Here is a 20703-nt window from a genome sequence, read left to right as displayed (position 1 = left end):
CAAATTACGTAACTTGGCGCCACGTCTGGATCGAGAACGGCAATCCAAGGATGGTGAAACAGGTTGATATCCTTGCTAACGTCGAGATCTCATAGAAAGAGCCTGATACGTGATGTGTTCATCGGAAGCCCTGATGACATGGAGTCAGTTAGATAGCTCTTTTTGAAACCCGATTGTCAGGTCTGATCGGCTGACAGCTTGACAGATTGATTCCAGCGCCCCGCTAATACAGGTGACTTGGAGAGTCGTGGTCACGGCCTTGGTTTTTTCCGCGCTCACGAGAACGGGCCTTGTGACAAGGGGAATTATTGGCCAGTGGGATCAGAGGAGTGTTGTTTATCAGATATGAAGTAGGTCCGGTGCTGGCGAGGCGTGACATGCATGCAGACATTTAGGCAAGATTATATCCAAGAATAAGATGACGATGTCATCGCAATGATATTGGTACTCAGGATGGGTTCTAAATATCGACGACGAATGGAGCTGCAGAATCCAGAGATGGGGTAAGGTCTTGTGAAAGACTGGAGATAATCGCGAGCGACGAGCAGTGGCGGAAATTACCATATATGTCAAGTGGTGTCGAAAAGTCAAGAGCAGCGTTCAAAAGAGTCGATGATTGAAAGTAGCGATGCCATGCAGGATGGGAAAACAAAACAACCGCAGGGGCATTCCCAGCCATCGTAAAGGGCCACGAAAGTTCACACGTAAGGCGCTTACACGTAGGAACGATAAAGAGAGTCAGAGGACAGAGAGCATAGAACGGGAGATGTAAGGAAGGTATGTAGTGTGGCGGCACCGCGACCTAGACTTGGACAATTAAAGGGTCCAGGGGCGAAACCAAGGAGACAGAAAAGACGAGGAAGGAAAGAGAGATGGAAGACGTCAGGTGGACAGGGCTTGGAAGATAACGAGGTAATGGGTTGTGCAATTGAGAGTGTCTGGGAGAGCTCCCACTGGCGAATTGGAGCTGGCTGGGGCCGACTTGGCTGCGCACTTAAATGGGTCCGGGGAAGAGAGGAAAAGGAAAGAGGGTGTGTGAGTTGTTGCCAACGATCATTATGCATTTTTTCCGTCGATCAGGTGTGAGCAGGAAAGAGGAGAAGGCACATAAATCGGGCAGAAAGTGCGAGGCTGTACGAATACTGTATAGAACGAGGACCGTGTATGGTATAAAGTTACCGATAGGTACGGATGGCGGATTCGCGAAGCTGATGGGGAAATGGGCGACATGGTCCGGAATGAGAGCTTCCAGTAGCAGCTGTATCTCAAATTTCATCAGCAGAGATCCAGGATCATCCACCGTATCCATGAGGCCAAGGGAGGCCAGCAGAACCCTGAAAAGCGTCGCTTATGGGGGCGGGCTGTAACCTCGTGGCACCTTTAAACCCAACGCAGGACGGACCGGAATCAAATTTTGGAACGGCGTCGTTTGGACCGGCCATTCAGATCAATTTCACCTCTGCCGCAACTGGGAATCTAATTCCATTTCCTCGCTCCCTTTCTTCTAATAACTTTTAGGACGATCCCTTATAACCGTCTTCGGTTCGTCTCCCCTTATATAAACCACATCTCCGTCCCTCATCTCCTCTTCATTTTCCGTCCATCCTCAGCCATGTCCACCTTCAACCTCCGTCCTGTCACAGACCTCTCCCCATCCCCCTCCTCCAGCGTCTCCACAACCACTGCAGGCGACCGCAGTCCCCCCGCAAAGCCACCTCGTCCCCACTCGTCCCCATCCTCCATGCAGCCGCGTCGTCCCCTCTCTCCAACCTCTTTGCGAGGTGCGTTTTCCTCTTTCTCTCTCTCTCCAGCATTAGCTGACCAGCACAAGACGTCAACCTCACACAGAACACCGATACCGCCCCTCGAAAATACCCCGCCCCTCCCACCGGACACGAGCTCATGGCGCTCTTTCCTCCAGCACCGCCTGCCAGCTTTCCAGAAATGAGACCAGGCCCGACAAGTGGCTACTTCCAGCGTCAGGAACGAGCCTTCTTCGCTCAGGCTGGGAAAGAGATCGTCCGCGTCCGTGTCGAAATCGACGTACCACACGAAGGCGAGGATGGCTACGCAAAGGCGAAGAGCAGAGACTCAGTCCCGCCAAACGGTGTCCCTCGGTCGTGGCCACAGCTTCCTTCACATCCTCAGCACCACTCATCGCCATCCCAGACGTCTGCCGCCCCACCACTGCCACATCCACACGCGGGCTCTTCGAGACAGACTCGCGCTGTGCCGATTCAGATGCAGCAAACATCGCTGTTCCCCATGACACCTCACGGGCAAGCTGCCCAACCACCACCTAATCTCCATGCGCCCACCTCGCACCACACTAGCCTGGGTTTACAGACTCCACCTCATGACAGCCATTCCGGCGCGCCAGGAGCGAAAGTGGAGTTTCAGACCGCGGAGGAGTACCGGGAAGAATCTGACGAAGCCTGGCGAAGACCTATGCCTTACGCAGACCGCCGACGAGCAGGGAAGCATACTAGGCGGGTTATTGTCCGAAATTGATGCAGTTGTGAGACCGAAATATATTCTGGTTCAATCTGAAGATTGACGTCGTTTCGTTATAGCGAATGTCTGTGGGAAGTGGCACATCATCAGCCATCCGTATCCGTATATTAATATCAAACCATTTACCCAGTATACCCTTGTATCGTTGTGACATCTAAAGCATACAGCGTTGATGCATGAGCGCCAGAGAGAGTGGGATGTCTGAGCGCCCGAACGCTGAGCGAGTGGTAGGATGCATGGACTGAGGCTGCAGCGCTGACAGGGAAGGAGTCCTGTGAGGATCGGCTGCGTTATCGCAATGGAGGAGATCATGATCGAGTCTCGGCAACGGCCGGTCAGATCCTATCAGATCTGCTTCCTTCGGTGCCTGCCTTGTCTGATTACGGCGTATTACGGATCGGCAATTAACAGCCCGGCGGAGTGGCCACTGACCTGAGCCCGCCCATACTAACATGACCTCTCAGAACCACATATAATCCCCTCGGCGACCGTTCTGTGAGTGTCTTACATCGTCCGCGCCCATCATCATGTACCACATCTCATATAGCCACTGCTTACGCTATCTGCCTCGTTTTCATTCGTCCTCCAGGCGCTTGCTCCCCCAGGAACACCCTGCTACCCACTCACATCAGTCACGATCCTTACCGCCCTGTCCAGCCCTTGTCGTAACCACCTCTCCCGTGAAACTCCACCGTGCGCCGACAGCAGGGCTGGTCCACACGCCATCCCACTTGCATCCCTCACCGGACTTGGCATACTGACATGCTCATAAAATAAACCATTCTCCCCATGCCCCGTATCTTTGCCCGCTCCCACGAAATCTTCCAGTCTTTAGAACATTCTGTCACGGATTCAGGAATGGCTCCGTTTGCACCGGACGGCGGGGAATTTGGCTCCCACTTCGACTTCGATAAACTTCTCTGGCCAATTATAACGACACCGGCCTCAGATTCATTCGTCAGCCATCACCTTGCTCTACCGGCAGGCACTCGAGATTCGGCATTCCAGAAGAGATAGACCCCAGGATAGACCCGGTGCCTATGCTTGATTGTGACGTATACCACTTGACAACTTGCTTGAGAGAAATGACAAGAATATGAACATCTACGTCCACAACACGCCAAATATGGCGCAGCGACATTTACTTACATAAATCATAGTGTCAGTGATAGCGCTTGTACTGTCCGCCTCCAAAAACAACGTATCGAGGCTGTGTTTCCTAGGTAAACTATCTTCACATCGGTTATGAGTTCTGTCGTCCACCGACCTATTCTAGCCATAGACAGATGACACACCTCAATGGGGGAATTTGACACCCAGTCGGGGAAATTGTTTCCGCATTTCGCAATCATTGCCCAAATCAGCGGAACACTTGCCCAAAGCGACAAATAACATCGCTGCCTTGTGTAGCTATATAGCTCACGCCATTCATATGCCTGATGACCTTATAGCCCCTGCCTGAACGCACGTTAAATCAGAACGTCATAGTTTGAGATTGCGATGATAGCAGTCACGGATGACGGTGAACTCACGTACATCAATCAATCACACCCATGCTTGGGAAGAGCTTGACATAAGAGCTAACGTTAGCTTGATCCTTGACGTGCTCAAGGCCCCTGATACCGACTCGAAGGCAGCGGCGTAAAGTACATTTACGTGCAGAACCTTGAAAGACATATCGAAAGTCATAATAGAACCTCCTAAAAGGCTAGCTTCTGTTCGAACTCGAAGCAGTCAAGTGGGGAACTCGGAGCATGCGGCACTTGACGGGGCTCACCAAAAACAGGATCATGACGATACTGACATGTCATATTCTCTTAGGTGAAGGGCAGAAAAAAAGGCTTCCGCTTCTGTGATCGGCGACAACTCCAAAGTCATATGAGCGGTAAAAGTTGTGATGTCGGCCATCGCAGAGTTTCAAAACGTGCCAACACAGTTGTGATCTAAGCCTAAACAATGGACTGCGGGTGTGCTGGAAGAAAGGCCATCAGTCTTCGCTTCCGATATCACTGGAATTGGAGCATGCTCTACCTTCTATGAACGCCATGTTCATTGATTTAATAACCATGTTCCGGCATGAACGTCGGACAAAGGTCCGATCAAACAAAACTGCGGAAATCGGGAACCAATAGCGAGACGCTCAGAGATGGCACGGAGCCCAGAAAAGAGAAATTTCGATATGAGTCAAAGCTATACTGCCGAGAGAAAGCGGCGAGGAAACTGGAATCACGCTTGCTGTGATTGTTGGACATGAAGCACGAAAGAAGTCAAGCTGATGTACTGTCACCGGAACACGTGTACGATAGACAGCAGTCATTGCATACTGCAAAGAGCATGGTCAGCAAGTCGTCGACCATAAGGAGTTTCGACCAGACAAATGTACTCAAAACTGGGGACATGGTGGAAGGGTACGTTTGTTCAGAGGCCACGTGCCAATTCGAACCCAGCGGCATCGGCTTCTTGCGAGTTATCGACTTGGTCATCCTCAGATCAGCCAGTGATAGACCTGCTCACTCGCGAGTTTCGCTCACGCCGATAACAAGAATCCTGTGCTGCATCCCGCCTATCATTTACTTTGATTTCATTGCTCAGGTATCCGTCGTGGTCGACCAAACATTCTTGAGCCTTACCGTTGCTCTCCTAGTTTTGATAGTAATCCGAGGTTATACTCGGTCAATATCAATGGTTTGTGCTGCACTTTCCTACTCCCTTTCAACGTTTTCCGAGGTCATTAACGTCTGAGATCGTCTCTTTTTGTATTTCTCTTAGTCCAGGTTGTCTAAGTCTGGCAGAGCCGACGACGCTGCTATCACCCAATTCTGTGCTGTCACTGGCGCTACGTGAGTCGCACGGTTATCCAGAGTGTTCAAACCCCTTATCGTACATTCTTGCTGCCCGCCTGTATCGTCGTTGAATGGTCTCATCAGCACAAAGGATGCAAGGCAATATCTTGACAAGTATAAGCGGACAGATATCGCAATCGATGCATACTATAATAATCCACAAACCGTCAGACGAGCCGACGCCCCTTCGACTAGCAAGCTGACGGTTCTCTTTGAGAAATACAAAGGTGAGTGTGGGCTTAATTTGTTCAAGATACACTCAGTGATTGACACAAACCCATCACAGATCCTACCGGCGATGAAATCACAGTAGACGGGACTATAAAGCTTTGTGAAGATCTGGGAGTTAATCCCGAAGATGTTGTTATGTTGTCAGTCGCTTACGAGTTGAAGTCGCCGAAAGTGGGCCAGTGGAACAAGAAGGGCTGGATTGAAGGATGGAAAAATATTGGGTTGAGTAATAACGCTTCTCATTTGATAAGCACGATCTGACACTTCTAACAGTTGTGACTCCACTCCGACAATGAAGTCGGCTTTGCTACGCCTGAGAGATAGGCTGGGATCCGACCCACAGTATTTCAATCAAGTATACAACCATACGTTCGATTTTGCGCGCTCAGAAGGCCAAAGAAGTCTCGGTATTTTTTTCTTTATCTTGTCGCATTGGTGTGAGCTATAGATACACGTTCCTTACCAGCTGTCGATACGGCTCAAGCATTTTGGGGTCTGTTGATACCTCATGGTTTGCAAGGGGGTGCCTTAGCACATGCGTCTTCTCGGGATTTCGATGACGACGATGATATGGGCGAAGAGGAAGGTTGGAAAGACGAGTACACGAGATGGTGGTTCGAGTTCCTGGTGGATGAGAGGGGTGGCAAAGGCGTCAGCAAGGATACCTGGGCAATGGTAAGCCAGCCTTGTCCATTATCTTGGTCTTCTGACCCATACTGTATTACCCGGGGAATTAGTTCTTGGAATTTGTGCGCTCCATCGATGCGAACTTTAAGAAATATGATCCAGAATGTAAGTTTCCCATTCGTCTTGTCTAAAAGCGTCAAAATGGGTATCTAATGTACTATGGTGATTTGTAGCTGCCTGGCCTTCGGCGATTGATGATTTTGTGGAGTGCGCAAAAAAGCGCCTGGCAGCTGAAAATGCGTGAGGGAATTGTATATATAACAATCGAGATTACAAAGTTTGTTGTATTTTTGTCTATGGGTGCCTGTGCTTCTTGAAAATTGGCAATCTGACCTCTCACACCAATTTCGAGGAAATAGGTCATCTCAATATCCAAGACAGAACACTGACGATCTTGACGTGGCACTGTTACAGCTGGGACAATTGTTCTGGCTGGAAATAGAGAGATACATTGCAACCGATCCGCTCACGTCGCTACTTGCTACTTACTTGAGTAATTGACATCTCATGATACCATTCACTTAGGAGATCTCTGCTGACATTCAGCATGGGCAATTCAACACAGTCCCGATCCCATTTTTGTTTGACAGCACGGCAGCCGCACAAGTCTGACACGCAGCCGTTAATACCGCATGTCCACGCCGCCTGTCCAAACCGTCAACATTTGAGAGGGCGAACAAGAAAGAGGGTCATCAGGGGTATTCTCACAGATATGAAAATCGGATTGCATCTGTAAAGATCAGTTGGTTATCAATATGAATATCATGTAAATGCCATGAATAGACTCACTTGATGAACCCGTGTACGCGCATGAAACCTGCATCTTCTCAACAAGTCATTCTCTGCAACAAACTCTATAGCGGTCTTCGTGGTAGGAAGATCCTGGACAATGGAGAAACCAACTGTGTTCGGCGAAACTATGGAGCGCTATGGAGGTTTTTCTATTTGAATTCTTCAATCCAGTCCGATTTTACCGCTGGTTGCTAATCACAACATGAATAGTACGATCGTTCGTAGGCTCCTTTTCAGACTAGTGCCTTTGACCAACTCCGCCAACCCCGCATGTCAACATATCTTCAAATTTTCTCGTATCTCTTATCAACGCCCTTCGATGTCCAAACGAATCCGGAATCTCCGCTTTCCAGCCCTTTGGTTCCAAAATTTCAAATGTGTGTACCAAAACCTAGCCAGTGGGGTCATCGGTGTAGGCGGCGGTTCAACAGATTGTTGCTAAGACTCGCAATAGTCAGAACAAACGCCCCTTAGAAGAACTCCGAACTGTAAATATAGAATAGCTGAGTTAATGTGGTCACCATCTCTGAATGAACATATGCTATTACCGCTGATAGTTTGCAACCTGCGATCAAACCCTCAGTTCATACAACCCCATTGGTGTACTTCGTGTCAAACAACAGAGAACCATTATTTGTCTGATTATGGCTGGGCGAGACATGGGTTACAAAGTAACTATGCTTGACAGCAACGAGGGTAGGAATGGCGACTCCTTTATCAAAGAAAATTTCGGCGTGGCTGTTGATAAAACAATAGCTGCCATGAGCTTCGTTGCTTCCCTATCGCTAGAATCAGCCAGATTAGGAGAAGAAAGACGGAGGGAATAGATATTACCGTTGACTTGTACGGATGACTGTCTCCGACCCATCTTCTGATACCCACAATACATCAAGATAAGTATTCGAAGACGTGTCTCCGAATGCTTGCATCATGGAAATCTGAAGAGCCTTTCTCATTGTCAATACGTCCACAGTTGACGGTTGTACAGAGAATCGGATGTAATGAACTGTTGAAGAAAGTTGAATATGAGGCATTTTTTGGTTATTGTATGTGTATTTTCTTTTTATCAGACGGAAACATCAGACGGAAACATTACGCCACACTGCTGTGTGTTTTGCCACAGCCGTCAGATAGGACGAAAAAGGAGATGTTTGCCCACGTTCAATTTTGGAAACGTTCCCTCACCTGCAACACTGCGACAGTCAACGAAAGTGTTGCACCACAGGAGACCGTCGGCGGTCTGACCTCAAAGCTGACCTGCATCGTCCTTTCATTAACGACAACTTCCTTTACGTTCTCTACGACTTTTCTATTGACATATGACACGAGAAGAAAAGACATGTTGCGGGGTCATCGAGGAAGCGAGAATGCAAGCCAGGGAGAAAAACGAGCGGAGAACGCGCCCCCAACCGTGGATAGTTCGCAAGATGACCATCGGTATCACCCTTGGACTTATCGCCTACAGTAGCTACGTTTATATCGGCAGGTTCGCTGTGTCTATGATCATCCGGGATCGTGAGGCTTTAGGAGGTCAGCCGATGGGAAGTAAGCACCTTCTAGCAACGTTTGCTACGCTGTTATACTGATCGCACCTTACATGGTAGTTGCATTTCTCATCATATTTTGTTTGCTTTTACTCATGCTATTATGGACATATACCATGGTTTGCATTTCCCTTATTATACAGAGTCTGCTTGCTGACCTCGCTCACCACTCGCAGGTAGTCATAACACCACCTGGTTACGCCAAGGATGTATGTTTTTCCTTGTTCGTATCTATGTATTTGTCGTTGATATATGTGCCTTTGCTCGGTCAGTTAGTCGAAAAGTCTGAAAGACCGGGTGTATCTGATCCGCCAGCACGTCCGTCCTGGAACTCAAACGACCTTCAAGGCACCGCCTACGAACTTACGTCTCCCACTGTCGATCTTTCTCGACTTGCGTCTCGTGAACCTGTGAGAGCAAGGTCAACATTAGATAGCAGAATACAGAGAGACCAACCATCACCCACATCTGGAAACGACGATAGTCTAGTCTCCCCCGCTACTTCGACAGTTGCTAAACCGGATCGGTATTCACAAGGAACGAATCATATTCCGGAGGAGCCGCATGTCTTGAATGCGCTGACACCGATCGTGGCACAAGTACCATCCACAAGTGCCGTACCCCCATCCGAATCTTGTTCTACAGCGAACGAAGGTCTACCACCACGGATGCTTTCGAGACGGCCACCGTCAACACCGGTTCTGTTATCGGAATATCGATACTGCTCTAAAGATGAGCTGATCAAACCTTTCCGCGCGCACCACTGCCGAGCGTGTGGTACAGTACGTCTGCTTCCCCACTTTCCCCGTTGTGTCCTTTTCACATGAGCTATCTTCTCACATCCATTCATCAGTGTGTGCTTAAATATGATCATCACTGCCCGTGTAAGTTGATTCTTTGATGAGTCGTGTTATCTTATCGTAGGCTTATCCGCTTAAAGGGATTGGTCATTGCGTAGGCGCCTACAATCATAGAGTAAGTGTGTCATTCCTTTACAGCGAACTCCATCTATCTCACTTATCCCATCAAGTTTTTTGTGATTTTCTTGATATGGGCGGTACTATTTACGTGTTGGACGTTCTCGACTCTTCTTGGGCTTAACGTTAGGCCATATTCAAGAATGTTGGTTCACGACATCGACCCACAGCACATTGTCGTGATTGCCCTGTACGCTCTCACCGTGTCGTTCTGCACATGTGCTTGACCCATAAATTTCGCAGCACTGGTTTCTTTGGCATATTCGCCGTCCTTATGCTGATATCACAGATTATGTTGATACGGCTGAACCAAACGACTGTAGAGTCTATCGGTTTCAGATTGATGAGAGAGCGCGAAGCGGGGACTCTAGCATATATGTATTCGTGGTACGATTTCGGGTGAGTATCCGATACATTACATATGTATTTCGCTAATGAATTTATATATATCCTTTTTACTTGACATCTAGCGCCAGACGGCGGACACTCAAAAAATGGGATCAGGAATGGGGGCAAATTGGGACAGAGGGAAATTTATGGTGGTTGGGTAGTAGCGATGCCAACTGGGAAGCTGTCATGGGGAAAAACATGTGGTGGTGGTTCTGTGAGTCTGACATACTTTATCTCTCCCCACAAAATTCGTGTTTTCTTTGCGGGGGTGTTCTGTGTGCCTGGGTCTTACAACTGCTTGGTAGTACCGATTGGACACCGACTCGACGACGGATTGAGTTATCCAACGAACCCACGCTTCGACAGTCAGGGCAGGTGGAGACGAAGAAAGGAATGGCCATCTGATTTACGCTAACGATTCTGTTTGTATGAGCATCTCACCACTTACGTTCGTATTCACAAGGTTATCTAACCGTCGGCCCAATTGTTGGGTACAGTGGCCGGGTTCTCGTGGAAACTTACACCCATATACTACTGGTTTGTGCTTTAGTTATAGTATTCATTGTATTTTCATCTACGCAACAGGATATCCGATCACCTTTTGACGAAGCCCAAGGCCTTGTGAGGTTGCCATATAGATATTTTACATAAAGATTAGTGGCAGCGAAGAGGATGGAGTTGCCGGGAGGATCTATTGGGGATACGTAGGTGCATGGATAAGTTGGTCACTTGGTATCAATGCTGTAACATAGCAGTAAGATTACACGGGGATGACTGAATGCCGCTTGACCAAGGGCGCTAGAGCGAATATGCCATCGGGATGCTCTCCATTACTCGTGACCGAAAACGGAACAGTGGAGCAGCGTGACGGGCGGAACCAAGAGTCGGTTTCTGAGTAACTTCAAATAAGCGGATTTCGACACCCTCTTTTCTCTTTACCGCCACGTCGTTACTCGATATTCGATATCTTATCCATCATCCCCTACGAAAGAAACATGTCTCCAGCTGCTATAGTAGCCAACAATGGGGCCACTAATGGCTCCCTGAAGCATCAGCCTGTGAAGCAAGTCGCAGAACATCTAACCTCGTCTGATCTTATTCGGAAAGAGCAGCAGTACGGCGCACACAAGTAAGTCAACTTTGGCCCATGGGATCGCATCGAACGTGCCTTGGAATCGGGTCTTGAGAACTTCTCCTGATGCGGCCAAAGACTAGCACTGTATCGGTCACCACCTGGGAGTCTGAATGACGGTTCATTTCTCTGTCCCTTTTTAATCGCTTGAACACCCATTCATGAGGCCTTTTTGCTTACAGCTACCATCCGTTACCTGTCGTTTTTGACTCCGGAAAAGGAGCGAAGTGAGCGGTTTTTGCCCTTGGCCCGTCTTATTTGCTAATACTCTCAATCGCTAGAGTATGGGACCCTGAAGGCAATGAATACATCGACATGTTGTCTGCCTACTCGTAAGACATATAACCCTTTTCTAGTATCATATGTCATTGACGCTTTTTGCCCCTCCTTCAGTGCCGTTAATCAGGTTCGTTGTTGACATTCACGGATTCTCCGGCCCAACGTCCATCATACTCATGTCATCCGACACCTTACCAGGGTCACTGTCACCCCAGGATAGTTGCCACACTTGTGGAGCAAGCCCAGAAGCTCACGCTCTCGTCTCGCGCGTTCTATAACTCTGTGTTTGGAAGATTTGCGCAAGAGATCACAGAATTATTTTCATATGAGAGCGTCCTCCCGATGAATACCGGGGCAGAGGCCGTTGAAACCGCGGTGAAACTGGCCAGAAAATGGGCCTATGAGAAGAAGGGCGTTCCCGAGGGTAAAGCGATTGTTCTTAGCGTTGAAGGGAATTTCCACGGAAGAACCTTGGCCGTAATCAGGCATGTCTACAGAGCCCGTCTAGACTTCCGATCTTAATCTCATCGATACCTTTTTGACCAGTATGAGCACTGATCCAGATAGCCGTGGAGGTTTCGGACCTTATCTCGAGGGCGTCGGGCCAACATACGAAGACAGTGGAAAGCTTCGAACTATCCGTTTTGGTGAAATTTCTGATCTTGAGCGAGCTTTGGAACTTTATGGTAAACATGTAGCCGCTTTCCTCGTTGAGCCGATTCAAGGAGAAGCAGGGTAAGCTTGTTTTTAATAACGTTTCATGGACCTATTTTTCTGATGGATGTTCCATTATAGGATTGTTGTTCCTCCTGAGGGTTATCTCACCCAAGTCCGCAATCTTTGCACAAAGCACAATGTGCTCCTCATTTGTGATGAAATCCAGACAGTATGCCATGCGTGTTTTGTCTTCTTGTCATGGATTTTGATTCTACGATATTGTAGGGTTTGTGCCGCACTGGGAAAATGCTTTGCTGCCAACATGATAACATCCGACCGGATGTCATCCTCTTGGGCAAAGCTTTGTCGGGCGGAGGTTCGTAGCCTTTAATTGCTTCCAAAATCCAAATGTTCATCACACCCTGCTCTACAGTTTATCCCGTGTCTGCCGTTCTTGCGGACCGTGAGGTGATGCATTGCATCAGGCCCGGGGAGCATGGCAGTACATATGGCGGGTATGTTTTCATCGAAGTGAACATTTATGGTTTGAAGTCAATGCCCTCTAGGAATCCTCTCGGATGTGCAGTTGCTATGACGGCCCTTCGTGTGCTTGTGGACGAGAAGCTCGCTGACCGTGCTGAGGCACTTGGTGAGAAATTCCGCTCGGGCATACGGGCCGTCAACTCGCCTTTGGTCAAAGAGGTCCGGGGTAAGGGGCTTCTAAATGCCGTTGTTATTGACGAACAGAAGAGCCTGAAGGGACGGACTGCATGGCAATTTTGTCTGCTTTTGAAGAGCCGTGGCGTCTTGGCCAAACCAACCCATGTCAACATGTAAATTTCCCAACTATTCTGCAACGGCCTCGTGGCGTAACTCACATGTTTTTCTCAAAAGCATCCGCTTTGCGCCACCTTTGATTATCTCTGAAGAAGATCTGATGAAGGGAGTTAAAGTGATTGAAGAATGTCTCAGGGATTTGGATTTGGTATGATTTTGTTTTGTTGCGTGCAGCTCGTACTGATGCAGCATCCTCATTAGCTGGATGAGATCCCTGGTGAGGTTGAGAGCGAAAGGGGCCATCGAGAGAATGTAGCTAACTAGGGAAGGATGCTCGACCGTGATGCTCACGAGACACGCCCAATGGCCCGTAGGGTCACGGTAAGAGAAGGTTCCATTGGCGAACCTAGCCTCTGTCAGGCCGATTTGCGGCATGCATTATATGGTACACCACTGGGGGTACTTCCGAGGTGCATACTTTCAACTAGTGATGTACGATGTTATGTGTTGTATGATATGAATAATGAAGATGTACTTTTGAACATATGGACCCTAATGGTTAAGTTGTCCCTTTTCGAAAAGCAACCCCGGATAGCTTCGAGCCAATTAAAGACGAAATGTCTGGTCTATACTGGTGCTTGAAAATATACATTTATCGCCGTTCCACGGACAACAAACAAGACACCGTCGTCCGTATGTACGGTTTATGATAAAAATACATATGGATGATAACATCTGTTCAGCAAGAATGTTAGGCACCTCGTAGGGTTGACATCCAGTCTAACAAGAAGCCAGCCGAAAAAAATGCCCTTCATGTCCGTCTTCCCCAACATTAGCAACTCTACACCCAATAGTACAAGTCAGGTGTGGAGTGAATATAAAGGGGTACGAATGATAGAACCTCCTCCAACACCGGCATCAAAGACTGAGCAAAGAGCAATGGTGCAAAAACGAACCACGCTCCTCTGAATTAATATGTTTCGCGATGTGTTGTACGACGGTACCAAAGGAAACGTAGCAAAATGTTCACCGTCATCTTTTTAAGGCTGACGACATCAGGGCAGGTTCCGACGCGTAGAGTGACATGTGTTTTTTTGAGTGTAGCGTATGGACTAGCGGCATTTTGAAAATGAGCTTTTACATAAACTGTATATCTGTCTCTCTCTTTGCCAAGGTCTACTTCTTCCACGTCACGGTTCGAGCAGAACGTCTTCAACAATGGCGGTCCCAACTTTGCTTCGCCAGAGAAAACTGACCCCACAGCCAGAAGACGCGTTTGCTGAGGCTTCTGTACACCAATCTCAGGAGAATGTGGCAGAGTCCAGATGCGATGAGGTTGTTTGGGGGAAAACTCCAGGTGGAGAAGGTATGTGGCAACATCTTTCTTGAGGGAATGTTCTTGTTTAAATAGGGTCGAACAGTCTTTCGCGTTCCAACGACACACGACGTATTAACAGCTTTGTTTCATCCCTCCTATCCGAAAAGCCACCTCGACTTGCTGAATTTGAGTCTTCTTGGGACTCAGCTTTTGCTTTTCTTCTTGTTGCCTCGTTCAGTCGCAAGAGTATTTTTCTTCCTATATTTCGCATTTTGGCGCGCCGCCTATGACGCTGGCTTAGGATGGGTTCTCACTAAACAAAGCAAGAAGAAGTGGATCGTCAGAGAAATAAATCGTTTGGGATGGCTCGACGAGAGTCGAAAACCTGGCACTAGAAACTGGATTAAAGCACAACTCGCAGGAAAAATGGGGAAGGATTACTCTTTCGATGTGTGTACTCCAGCAAGGTTCTTGGGACGAAAATTGACGGCCCCTGATAGACTCTTCCGCTTGAATATAATGCCTGGCTGCTTTTTCGTCAACTCGTTGACGTGATCCTCCTTAAGTAAGTCTATACATGACCTCTGCCAAATTCATACATTTAATCACTCTACAGTGACTTCATGGCATACTGCATGTTTGCCTTTTCATGCTTCCGAGTTCCCGAAGAGCTTTCTATCACTGTTCATATCATGAGGTAAGTGCTCTTTTCATCATTTTCCATCTGTCTTACGTATCTATAGGTGGATCGGTGGGATCGCTCTCATTGTTTTCAACCTGTGGGTTAAAACCGAGGCCCACGATGTTGTCAAGGATTACGGCTGGTATTGGGGTGATGTTTTCTTTCAGCGTGGTGCTCTGGTTTTCGATGGCGTGTTTGAACTTGCACCGCATCCCATGTATTCCGTTGGTAAGTTAATACTTGAACATAGGGTCAAGAGGTTTAATTACCTTGACGGACAGGCTATGCCGGCTATTATGGGCTTTCATTGATCGTGGGCAGCTATCCGGTGCTATTCGTCAGTTTGGCTGCGCATGCAGCCCAGTTTGCTTTCCTCGTGTTTTTTGAGAACCCTCGTGAGTTTACTGCCTGTTTCTATTAGAATATCGTACTGAGTTTAATCCAGACATCGAGCGAATGTACGGAAAACGTAAACCCATAGCCTTGCGGCGTCCCTTTCCTCCGTCCGTTCGTAAAGTCCGCCCGGAGAAACAGTCACCCCACTCGACGGTCATCACCGAAGATCTTGTAGAACAGCTCTCAACACCGCCAGCGACCGAAGGTGAAACTGCCACAGAAACAGAATTCGAGACAGAAACAGAAACCGAGATCGAATGCGAGACCAAACCCACCACAAAGAAGTCTCGTAGCTTTGATAGGCTTGTCATCGATCGCACTTTAAGCCGCGGACCACGTTCCCCTACAGAACGTGCGATCTCGCAGCACGATCTTCATAACAAATACTTCCGCAGTGATACCGTCATCTTTCACAACGTTGATTTACTCCGGTGCGTACATTTATCATAATACTGTCGAATTACTCTTTTGACAATTTTAATAACAGTTCATCGGATGCGATGCTTGTTCTTATTGTATTCTACGTCGTCGTAGGTTGTTTCTTGCCTGCGTTATCTCATGAAACGGCCCTAGTTTTGCACTTCGTACACGCATGCGCCTGGTGTATCTTCCACAGCTTTGGGCTTGGACTTCTGTTGCGTGCACAGAGTGAATCAAAATATCTAGTTCGGCACTTCTTAAAGAACTACCATTATCCCCAGAATGATCACGGTCAAGGTGCCATTCAAGAATCATTCACGAACTGGAAAGCTCTGTACAATGTCAGCTTGTGTATGACATATAGTAAGTTTCGAACAGCGGCCGGGGGAAAAAATATTACTAAAGCGCGCTCATGATTAACAGTTTCATTGATTGGCCTGACCTGGAAAACTTACTCTTTCCCTAGTAATTGGACAGGTGGGGATGAGCTTTTATGTCATACGCTAGGCACAGTGAGTGGATAACCTTTGGTCACGGACCGCTCGATGCTCACAGGTCCTTCCAGTTACTAGTTGGCCTTCATGTCTGGGCAGCTATGGAATCTTTTGAAGTTCTGGGAGTATTTGGTAAAACATCTCAACTTGGAAAGACAGTATACATCTGATTGTGCATATTTAGGGTGGTTTTATGGAGATTTTTTCATGGACGACTTCCCTGCGCTTTTAGAGTACACCGGCATTTATCGGTGGGTGTATATTTCCTTCCGCTTCACCAATAGGAAAGCCAATAACCTTTGTGAAAAGTTACCTGAACAATCCCGAGTTAATGAGTGGTGCCTCTTTTTTGGGACTTGCTTTAGTGAGCGGAAGTAAGCTCGTCGGTTCTTTAGCAGTCATCAGATTTCTGTCGCATTGGTGGTTCCTTCGGATGGTGGAAAAGTGAGCGTACTCTCGGCGCTTCTCCTAGGCTACTTGTACTGATCATTGTAATAGCCCCCACATGCGAAAGTTATATGGCAACACCCTACGGAAAGAAGCTGGATTTGTCAAAGTCATCAAGTCTGTTGCGAGCAAGAACGCACGGCTGTTGGAATCACGGGCCGGGCGGCACGCACCAGAAATTAGAAGAGTCGCCAGGGAAGTCAAAGGTACTTTCGACAAGGTGTATGAGGAAACCGCCGACGTGGTGGAAGATTTCCTAGCGAAATGTGAGTTCACGTTAAATAACAATAAATTAAGTTTGTGGTGCTAAGCTAACTTTTTGACAGCCAAACCGAAAATCTCTGAAGTTATGCAAGAGACGAAGGTTCTTCTCCAACAATCTCGAGAACGCCTCGTGATTACGTGAGTTTAATTGTATCTGCTGCATCGTAAATGTTTGACCATCTGCATGTGAAGACGAGTGGCCAACGACTTGTCCTCATACGATACAGCGAAATACAGGATATCCATCGCTGCTAGCAAGGCTGGTAGCTCACGCTTCCACCTAGGTGAGCCTATTAAGGTGAACTGGCAGGCGCCTCTTATGCACTCGCGTCGTGATTGGATTGGCATCTACAGGGTTAGTTTCAACACCGACAACTATCGCTAATATTGACGAACATTTTTAAATAGGTGGGAGCGAACAAGTCTACCCTTGTCACCAAGACATCGTCTCTTGGCATGTGGGTTCCTGTGCATGATGCAGAATGGGATGGTGATATTCCTCTTGGTTCTAACCGTCCCATTACCCGGGGATTGGAACCCGAAACCGGTTCTATTATATTCGAGGGCAATGTTCTCCCGTGGGTAATTGGCCACTATGAGGTAAATAACTTCAATCACGGACCACCTTTGATGAATTGAGCTGAGACGTTACTCGAGGTCCGCTATCACCATGATGGGAAGTACAACGTTCTGAGTATGGATGGCCCTTTCGAGATTTATGGCGAGTATTTTTGTCTTTTAGATATCTCTTTTGTTCGACTTATATGGTGACATTTGCTCAGTGGACAAGCCGTCTGTGCTTGATTTCCCATCTGTTCGGAACTGCCTCATGCGCGTTGTTCCCCTTTGCTTGGACTCGGATCCTTCACTAATTCCATTATCGTGTGGAGGCATGCTGGCTTCTGAACCACTTTCTGTTGGAGAGCACCGTGATGCTGATGATTTCAGTTTTTGGTCCGAGCGGCAGGCAAAACGCATATGTTCGGCCATTGAGCAAGTATTTGACGCTGAATATGCCCCAGAAGTCGTTGTGGCAGATGCAAACTTGACAGCTCTTGCCAACAGGATTCTGGTTTCAAAACATTTGGTATCTTGAGACACTTGTTATATTTTCTTTCCTTTATTATTTGCAATTGGGTATTTACGTAGGCACGATGATAGTCACGTGATCTGGATTGATTGTTTGGATAACGACTTGAAAACATACAAACTTGTGTTTCCAACTTCTCTATTTTGACGTCTCAATAACAAGTGACTCAGTGAGGATCAGACAGTGCTGTAACATTCAAATTGCAGATATCTCTATTATCCTTCTCATCCACCTTCATACCAACATGAGCAAAACCGAATTCTATCTTTCTCAATGCATAGAGGCTGCGTCCAAGGTTCGTTGATCGCAAGATCGTCACTTATCCAGGCTGCTCACAGTATTTTTCATCAGTCTTCGATGACATATAACCTCGGCGCCGTCTTGGTAAAGGGTGGAAAGGTTATATCCACCGGTCACAACCATCATCGAACGCATTATGATGGCAATGATGTTCGGACGCATGGTCATCGGAAGCCTGTATCTATGCATGCTGAAATGCATGCTATATACAATTTGACTGGCATGTCACCTTCTTTCAAGCAGCAGGTTCAAGGCTCCAATCGACGACCCACGGTGGAAAAAGGGAAACCGCCGAATGAAACAGCAGGCCAACGGCTGCCCAAAGGGAGCGCGGTCCCTGAATATTGTCTTTCAGGGGCCTCAATCCAAAGCTCAAACGGAAGCGCCATCACGGTCGTCAAAGGCCTCTCGAAAACATGCAGGCAGGGCGAACTCGCCTCATGCAGCCTGTCCGAGCGACCTCAGTATGAATCGCGCCAGCTATGCGTCGTCTAGTGAGCTTGGATCGGCGATGGATCACGAGAAAGGTTGGAATATACGCAGGAGAGAGCCAAGAGTCAACGGTGCTGACATTTACGTGGCTCGCGTGAATAAAAATGGGTTGGGCTCTGCAAAGCCTTGCTGGCGGTGCGTGCGATGGTGTCATTGGTCGGGAGTAAAGAGGATATTTCACTGGAATCACGTTACGGGCAGGTTTGACGTAATAAAGGTCAACAGCATTGAAGGAGATTCCTACGAGACGCAGTCAGATATTCGATTATTTGCTGGTTTGGTACGTTGATGCTCATATATACTCCCTTCATGAGGCTGATGTGCATTTTATCACAGGCATTTTAATGCGTTGCTATCTTCTCCTGGCCCTGTACATAGATTGTAGAAGTATGTATCTTGCTTTATTCTTCTTCAAAGGAAGCTCTTACAGCACTCCGTCCGCAAATCGGACGTTCTTTCCCTACATTGTTTTGCTGTCACCCCTACAACTGCTTGGCGTCCGTTGCTCCGTGGACGTCCGAGTTACTAATATGGGGGAAAGTGATCAATAGGAAGGGCATTTAATTCAACCCAGTAATTGACACCCAAATTTCTGGGGTTTACTGTGTGTCCTACATGTTTTCCATCACCGTGGACAGGGCTGCGATTAGGTGTAAACTAGATTTCGCCATCTGCTTTGGCTGCTGCTATGCTATCCATGTATCTCACACTCGCTTTTTATGAAGCGGATGTCCGCTAGCCACTTTTTCAACATCTCGACACGTCAAACTATACCGCGCTCTGCGCCCGAGTGTACCTCCCTCGTGGAGTGTCATACACGCTTGTTCATCTCTGACCATTTTCCAATTGGCTATAGGGATCTTACAGGGTGAGTTAGTAAGGGATACAACACCATCCGCGGAAAACGTGTCGAATCGAGTCTCTTCGATACCGTGCAAGTGCTGTGTGTATAAAGATCCGGTGGTGATGATGGCGCTACGAGGTTCCAAAAACACTGACAAAATAGGGGTCGAGTCAATAACCTGTCCCCCCTTTGCTGGAGAAGTTGTAGTGTCGGCACTACTGAGACTATCGTCGCTGTTGTAACGATAATAGTGAAAAACGGTGTGAGATCCAAGAGAGATGGTCGCTACGACTGGATGATATGATGGCCCATCTTGATGAGGCTTTATAGGGGCTGAATACTCCCACCTTCATCAGCTCGAAAGCTGAACACGTACCATGATACCCTGGCCTGGTAAGTACTACGCAAGTCAAACAAACCGCGATTTTAGGACATATGGCTACTTACCTCGTTGAGAATAACGTGATTGGGGCTTTTATGAGCGGAAGAAGCAAAAGCTCCTGTGGCCTTAAGACGTCCTATAACATCGGGGCTAAGCGGCAAAGTGAGCGGCGTTCACTTGTTTGAAATCGATATATGGAACACTAAGTACTATTTGTTCAGAAATGACGGCATCTCCTGACGAATTAGAACGTTTTGCAGGACTTCGCCCCCTGGGAATATGATGGAATGAGCAGGTGCTGCTAACGAGAGACTCGTCGTGCCCACCCCATAGTTGTAACCTGCGTGTCATGCGTTAGGCTATCTGATAAAAAGAACATACTACAGAAATGCCCTACGTACCGCCGATTTGCTAGGATTTTCCATTTTTGTTTTGGGGTCTCGTTGATCTGAAGTTGAATAGATCAAGCTGGCGCTCAAGGAATACTTCGCGAGATGGATAAATGATAGTGTACCTTGCGTAATAGATGTTGCTCTTCATCTGCAGTGATAAAATCTGAAATGTAAAATGCCTCTGATGAGCCAGGGATAAGATGTTGGGACCAATCCATCGCCGTTACTGCCAAACGATGAAGGAAGAACAACTCGAACTAAAATTGAGACTGACAGAGAACGCCGCGGAATTGATAACACGCGGCAGCACGTGCGGCACGCTGGATTTGTAAGTTTGCTAAACCAGACACAGTACTTTT

At 47.7% G+C, this 20703-nt stretch overlaps 10 protein-coding genes across 10 annotated transcripts; 7 read left to right on the top strand and 3 right to left on the bottom strand.

The window, feature by feature from the left end:
• Nucleotides 1–77: 77 nt before the first annotated feature.
• SERLADRAFT_400186 (uncharacterized protein) lies at nucleotides 78–559 on the bottom strand (the record flags this gene model as incomplete). Its single annotated transcript, XM_007322812.1, has 2 exons — nucleotides 78–143; nucleotides 206–559. One exon carries the CDS (start codon nucleotides 389–391, stop codon nucleotides 224–226), a length of 168 nt encoding a protein of 55 aa, XP_007322874.1.
• A 1187-nt stretch (nucleotides 560–1746) lies between these two features.
• On the top strand, nucleotides 1747–2558 carry SERLADRAFT_477439 (uncharacterized protein; the record flags this gene model as incomplete). Its single annotated transcript, XM_007322811.1, has 2 exons — nucleotides 1747–1781; nucleotides 1832–2558. The coding sequence occupies one exon, from the start codon at nucleotides 1903–1905 to the stop codon at nucleotides 2509–2511; it is 609 nt and encodes a 202-aa protein (XP_007322873.1).
• Nucleotides 2559–3041: 483 nt separating this feature from the next.
• On the top strand, nucleotides 3042–3625 carry SERLADRAFT_400184 (uncharacterized protein; the record flags this gene model as incomplete). The annotated part of the gene is made up of 1 exon (XM_007322810.1): nucleotides 3042–3625. One exon carries the CDS (start codon nucleotides 3304–3306, stop codon nucleotides 3529–3531), a length of 228 nt encoding a protein of 75 aa, XP_007322872.1.
• Nucleotides 3626–5010: 1385 nt separating this feature from the next.
• On the top strand, nucleotides 5011–7072 carry SERLADRAFT_417929 (uncharacterized protein; the record flags this gene model as incomplete). The annotated part of the gene is made up of 9 exons (XM_007322809.1): nucleotides 5011–5106; nucleotides 5159–5199; nucleotides 5284–5354; nucleotides 5442–5584; nucleotides 5644–5809; nucleotides 5862–5995; nucleotides 6055–6263; nucleotides 6326–6380; nucleotides 6449–7072. 8 exons carry the CDS (start codon nucleotides 5197–5199, stop codon nucleotides 6517–6519), a joined length of 852 nt encoding a protein of 283 aa, XP_007322871.1.
• Nucleotides 7073–7731: 659 nt separating this feature from the next.
• Nucleotides 7732–8101, bottom strand: SERLADRAFT_352146 (uncharacterized protein; the record flags this gene model as incomplete). The annotated part of the gene is made up of 2 exons (XM_007322808.1): nucleotides 7732–7846; nucleotides 7902–8101. 2 exons carry the CDS (start codon nucleotides 8099–8101, stop codon nucleotides 7732–7734), a joined length of 315 nt encoding a protein of 104 aa, XP_007322870.1.
• Nucleotides 8102–8267: 166 nt separating this feature from the next.
• On the top strand, nucleotides 8268–10808 carry SERLADRAFT_477437 (uncharacterized protein; the record flags this gene model as incomplete). Its single annotated transcript, XM_007322807.1, has 10 exons — nucleotides 8268–8612; nucleotides 8672–8730; nucleotides 8788–8820; nucleotides 8884–9393; nucleotides 9465–9495; nucleotides 9552–9586; nucleotides 9642–9778; nucleotides 9832–9987; nucleotides 10059–10192; nucleotides 10284–10808. The coding sequence occupies 10 exons, from the start codon at nucleotides 8387–8389 to the stop codon at nucleotides 10391–10393; spliced, it is 1431 nt and encodes a 476-aa protein (XP_007322869.1).
• Nucleotides 10809–10896: 88 nt separating this feature from the next.
• Nucleotides 10897–13385, top strand: SERLADRAFT_477432 (uncharacterized protein; the record flags this gene model as incomplete). Its single annotated transcript, XM_007322806.1, has 12 exons — nucleotides 10897–11107; nucleotides 11293–11337; nucleotides 11392–11442; nucleotides 11504–11516; nucleotides 11588–11874; nucleotides 11936–12124; nucleotides 12185–12275; nucleotides 12332–12422; nucleotides 12480–12561; nucleotides 12613–12879; nucleotides 12941–13031; nucleotides 13085–13385. The coding sequence occupies 12 exons, from the start codon at nucleotides 10974–10976 to the stop codon at nucleotides 13145–13147; spliced, it is 1404 nt and encodes a 467-aa protein (XP_007322868.1).
• A 656-nt stretch (nucleotides 13386–14041) lies between these two features.
• Nucleotides 14042–17940, top strand: SERLADRAFT_442275 (uncharacterized protein; the record flags this gene model as incomplete). The annotated part of the gene is made up of 21 exons (XM_007322805.1): nucleotides 14042–14189; nucleotides 14235–14387; nucleotides 14443–14591; nucleotides 14642–14706; nucleotides 14758–14838; nucleotides 14885–15051; nucleotides 15105–15218; nucleotides 15269–15650; nucleotides 15707–15749; nucleotides 15793–15867; nucleotides 15921–16002; nucleotides 16063–16151; nucleotides 16205–16265; nucleotides 16318–16384; nucleotides 16443–16577; nucleotides 16632–16846; nucleotides 16907–16982; nucleotides 17037–17199; nucleotides 17253–17444; nucleotides 17502–17577; nucleotides 17627–17940. The coding sequence occupies 21 exons, from the start codon at nucleotides 14042–14044 to the stop codon at nucleotides 17938–17940; spliced, it is 2847 nt and encodes a 948-aa protein (XP_007322867.1).
• A 238-nt stretch (nucleotides 17941–18178) lies between these two features.
• SERLADRAFT_442274 (uncharacterized protein) lies at nucleotides 18179–19071 on the top strand (the record flags this gene model as incomplete). Its single annotated transcript, XM_007322804.1, has 5 exons — nucleotides 18179–18229; nucleotides 18286–18507; nucleotides 18590–18861; nucleotides 18928–19006; nucleotides 19063–19071. The coding sequence occupies 5 exons, from the start codon at nucleotides 18179–18181 to the stop codon at nucleotides 19069–19071; spliced, it is 633 nt and encodes a 210-aa protein (XP_007322866.1).
• Nucleotides 19072–19288: 217 nt separating this feature from the next.
• On the bottom strand, nucleotides 19289–20575 carry SERLADRAFT_452856 (uncharacterized protein; the record flags this gene model as incomplete). Its single annotated transcript, XM_007322803.1, has 7 exons — nucleotides 19289–19892; nucleotides 19947–19970; nucleotides 20018–20102; nucleotides 20163–20223; nucleotides 20279–20292; nucleotides 20354–20400; nucleotides 20467–20575. 7 exons carry the CDS (start codon nucleotides 20560–20562, stop codon nucleotides 19431–19433), a joined length of 789 nt encoding a protein of 262 aa, XP_007322865.1.
• Nucleotides 20576–20703: the final 128 nt, after the last annotated feature.

The sequence above is a fragment of the Serpula lacrymans genome (genome assembly GCF_000218685.1).
Source record: "Serpula lacrymans var. lacrymans S7.9 unplaced genomic scaffold SERLAscaffold_14, whole genome shotgun sequence".
In the NCBI taxonomy this organism is placed as follows: domain Eukaryota; kingdom Fungi; phylum Basidiomycota; class Agaricomycetes; order Boletales; family Serpulaceae; genus Serpula; species Serpula lacrymans.
This window is presented reverse-complemented; position numbering and strand designations above follow the sequence as displayed.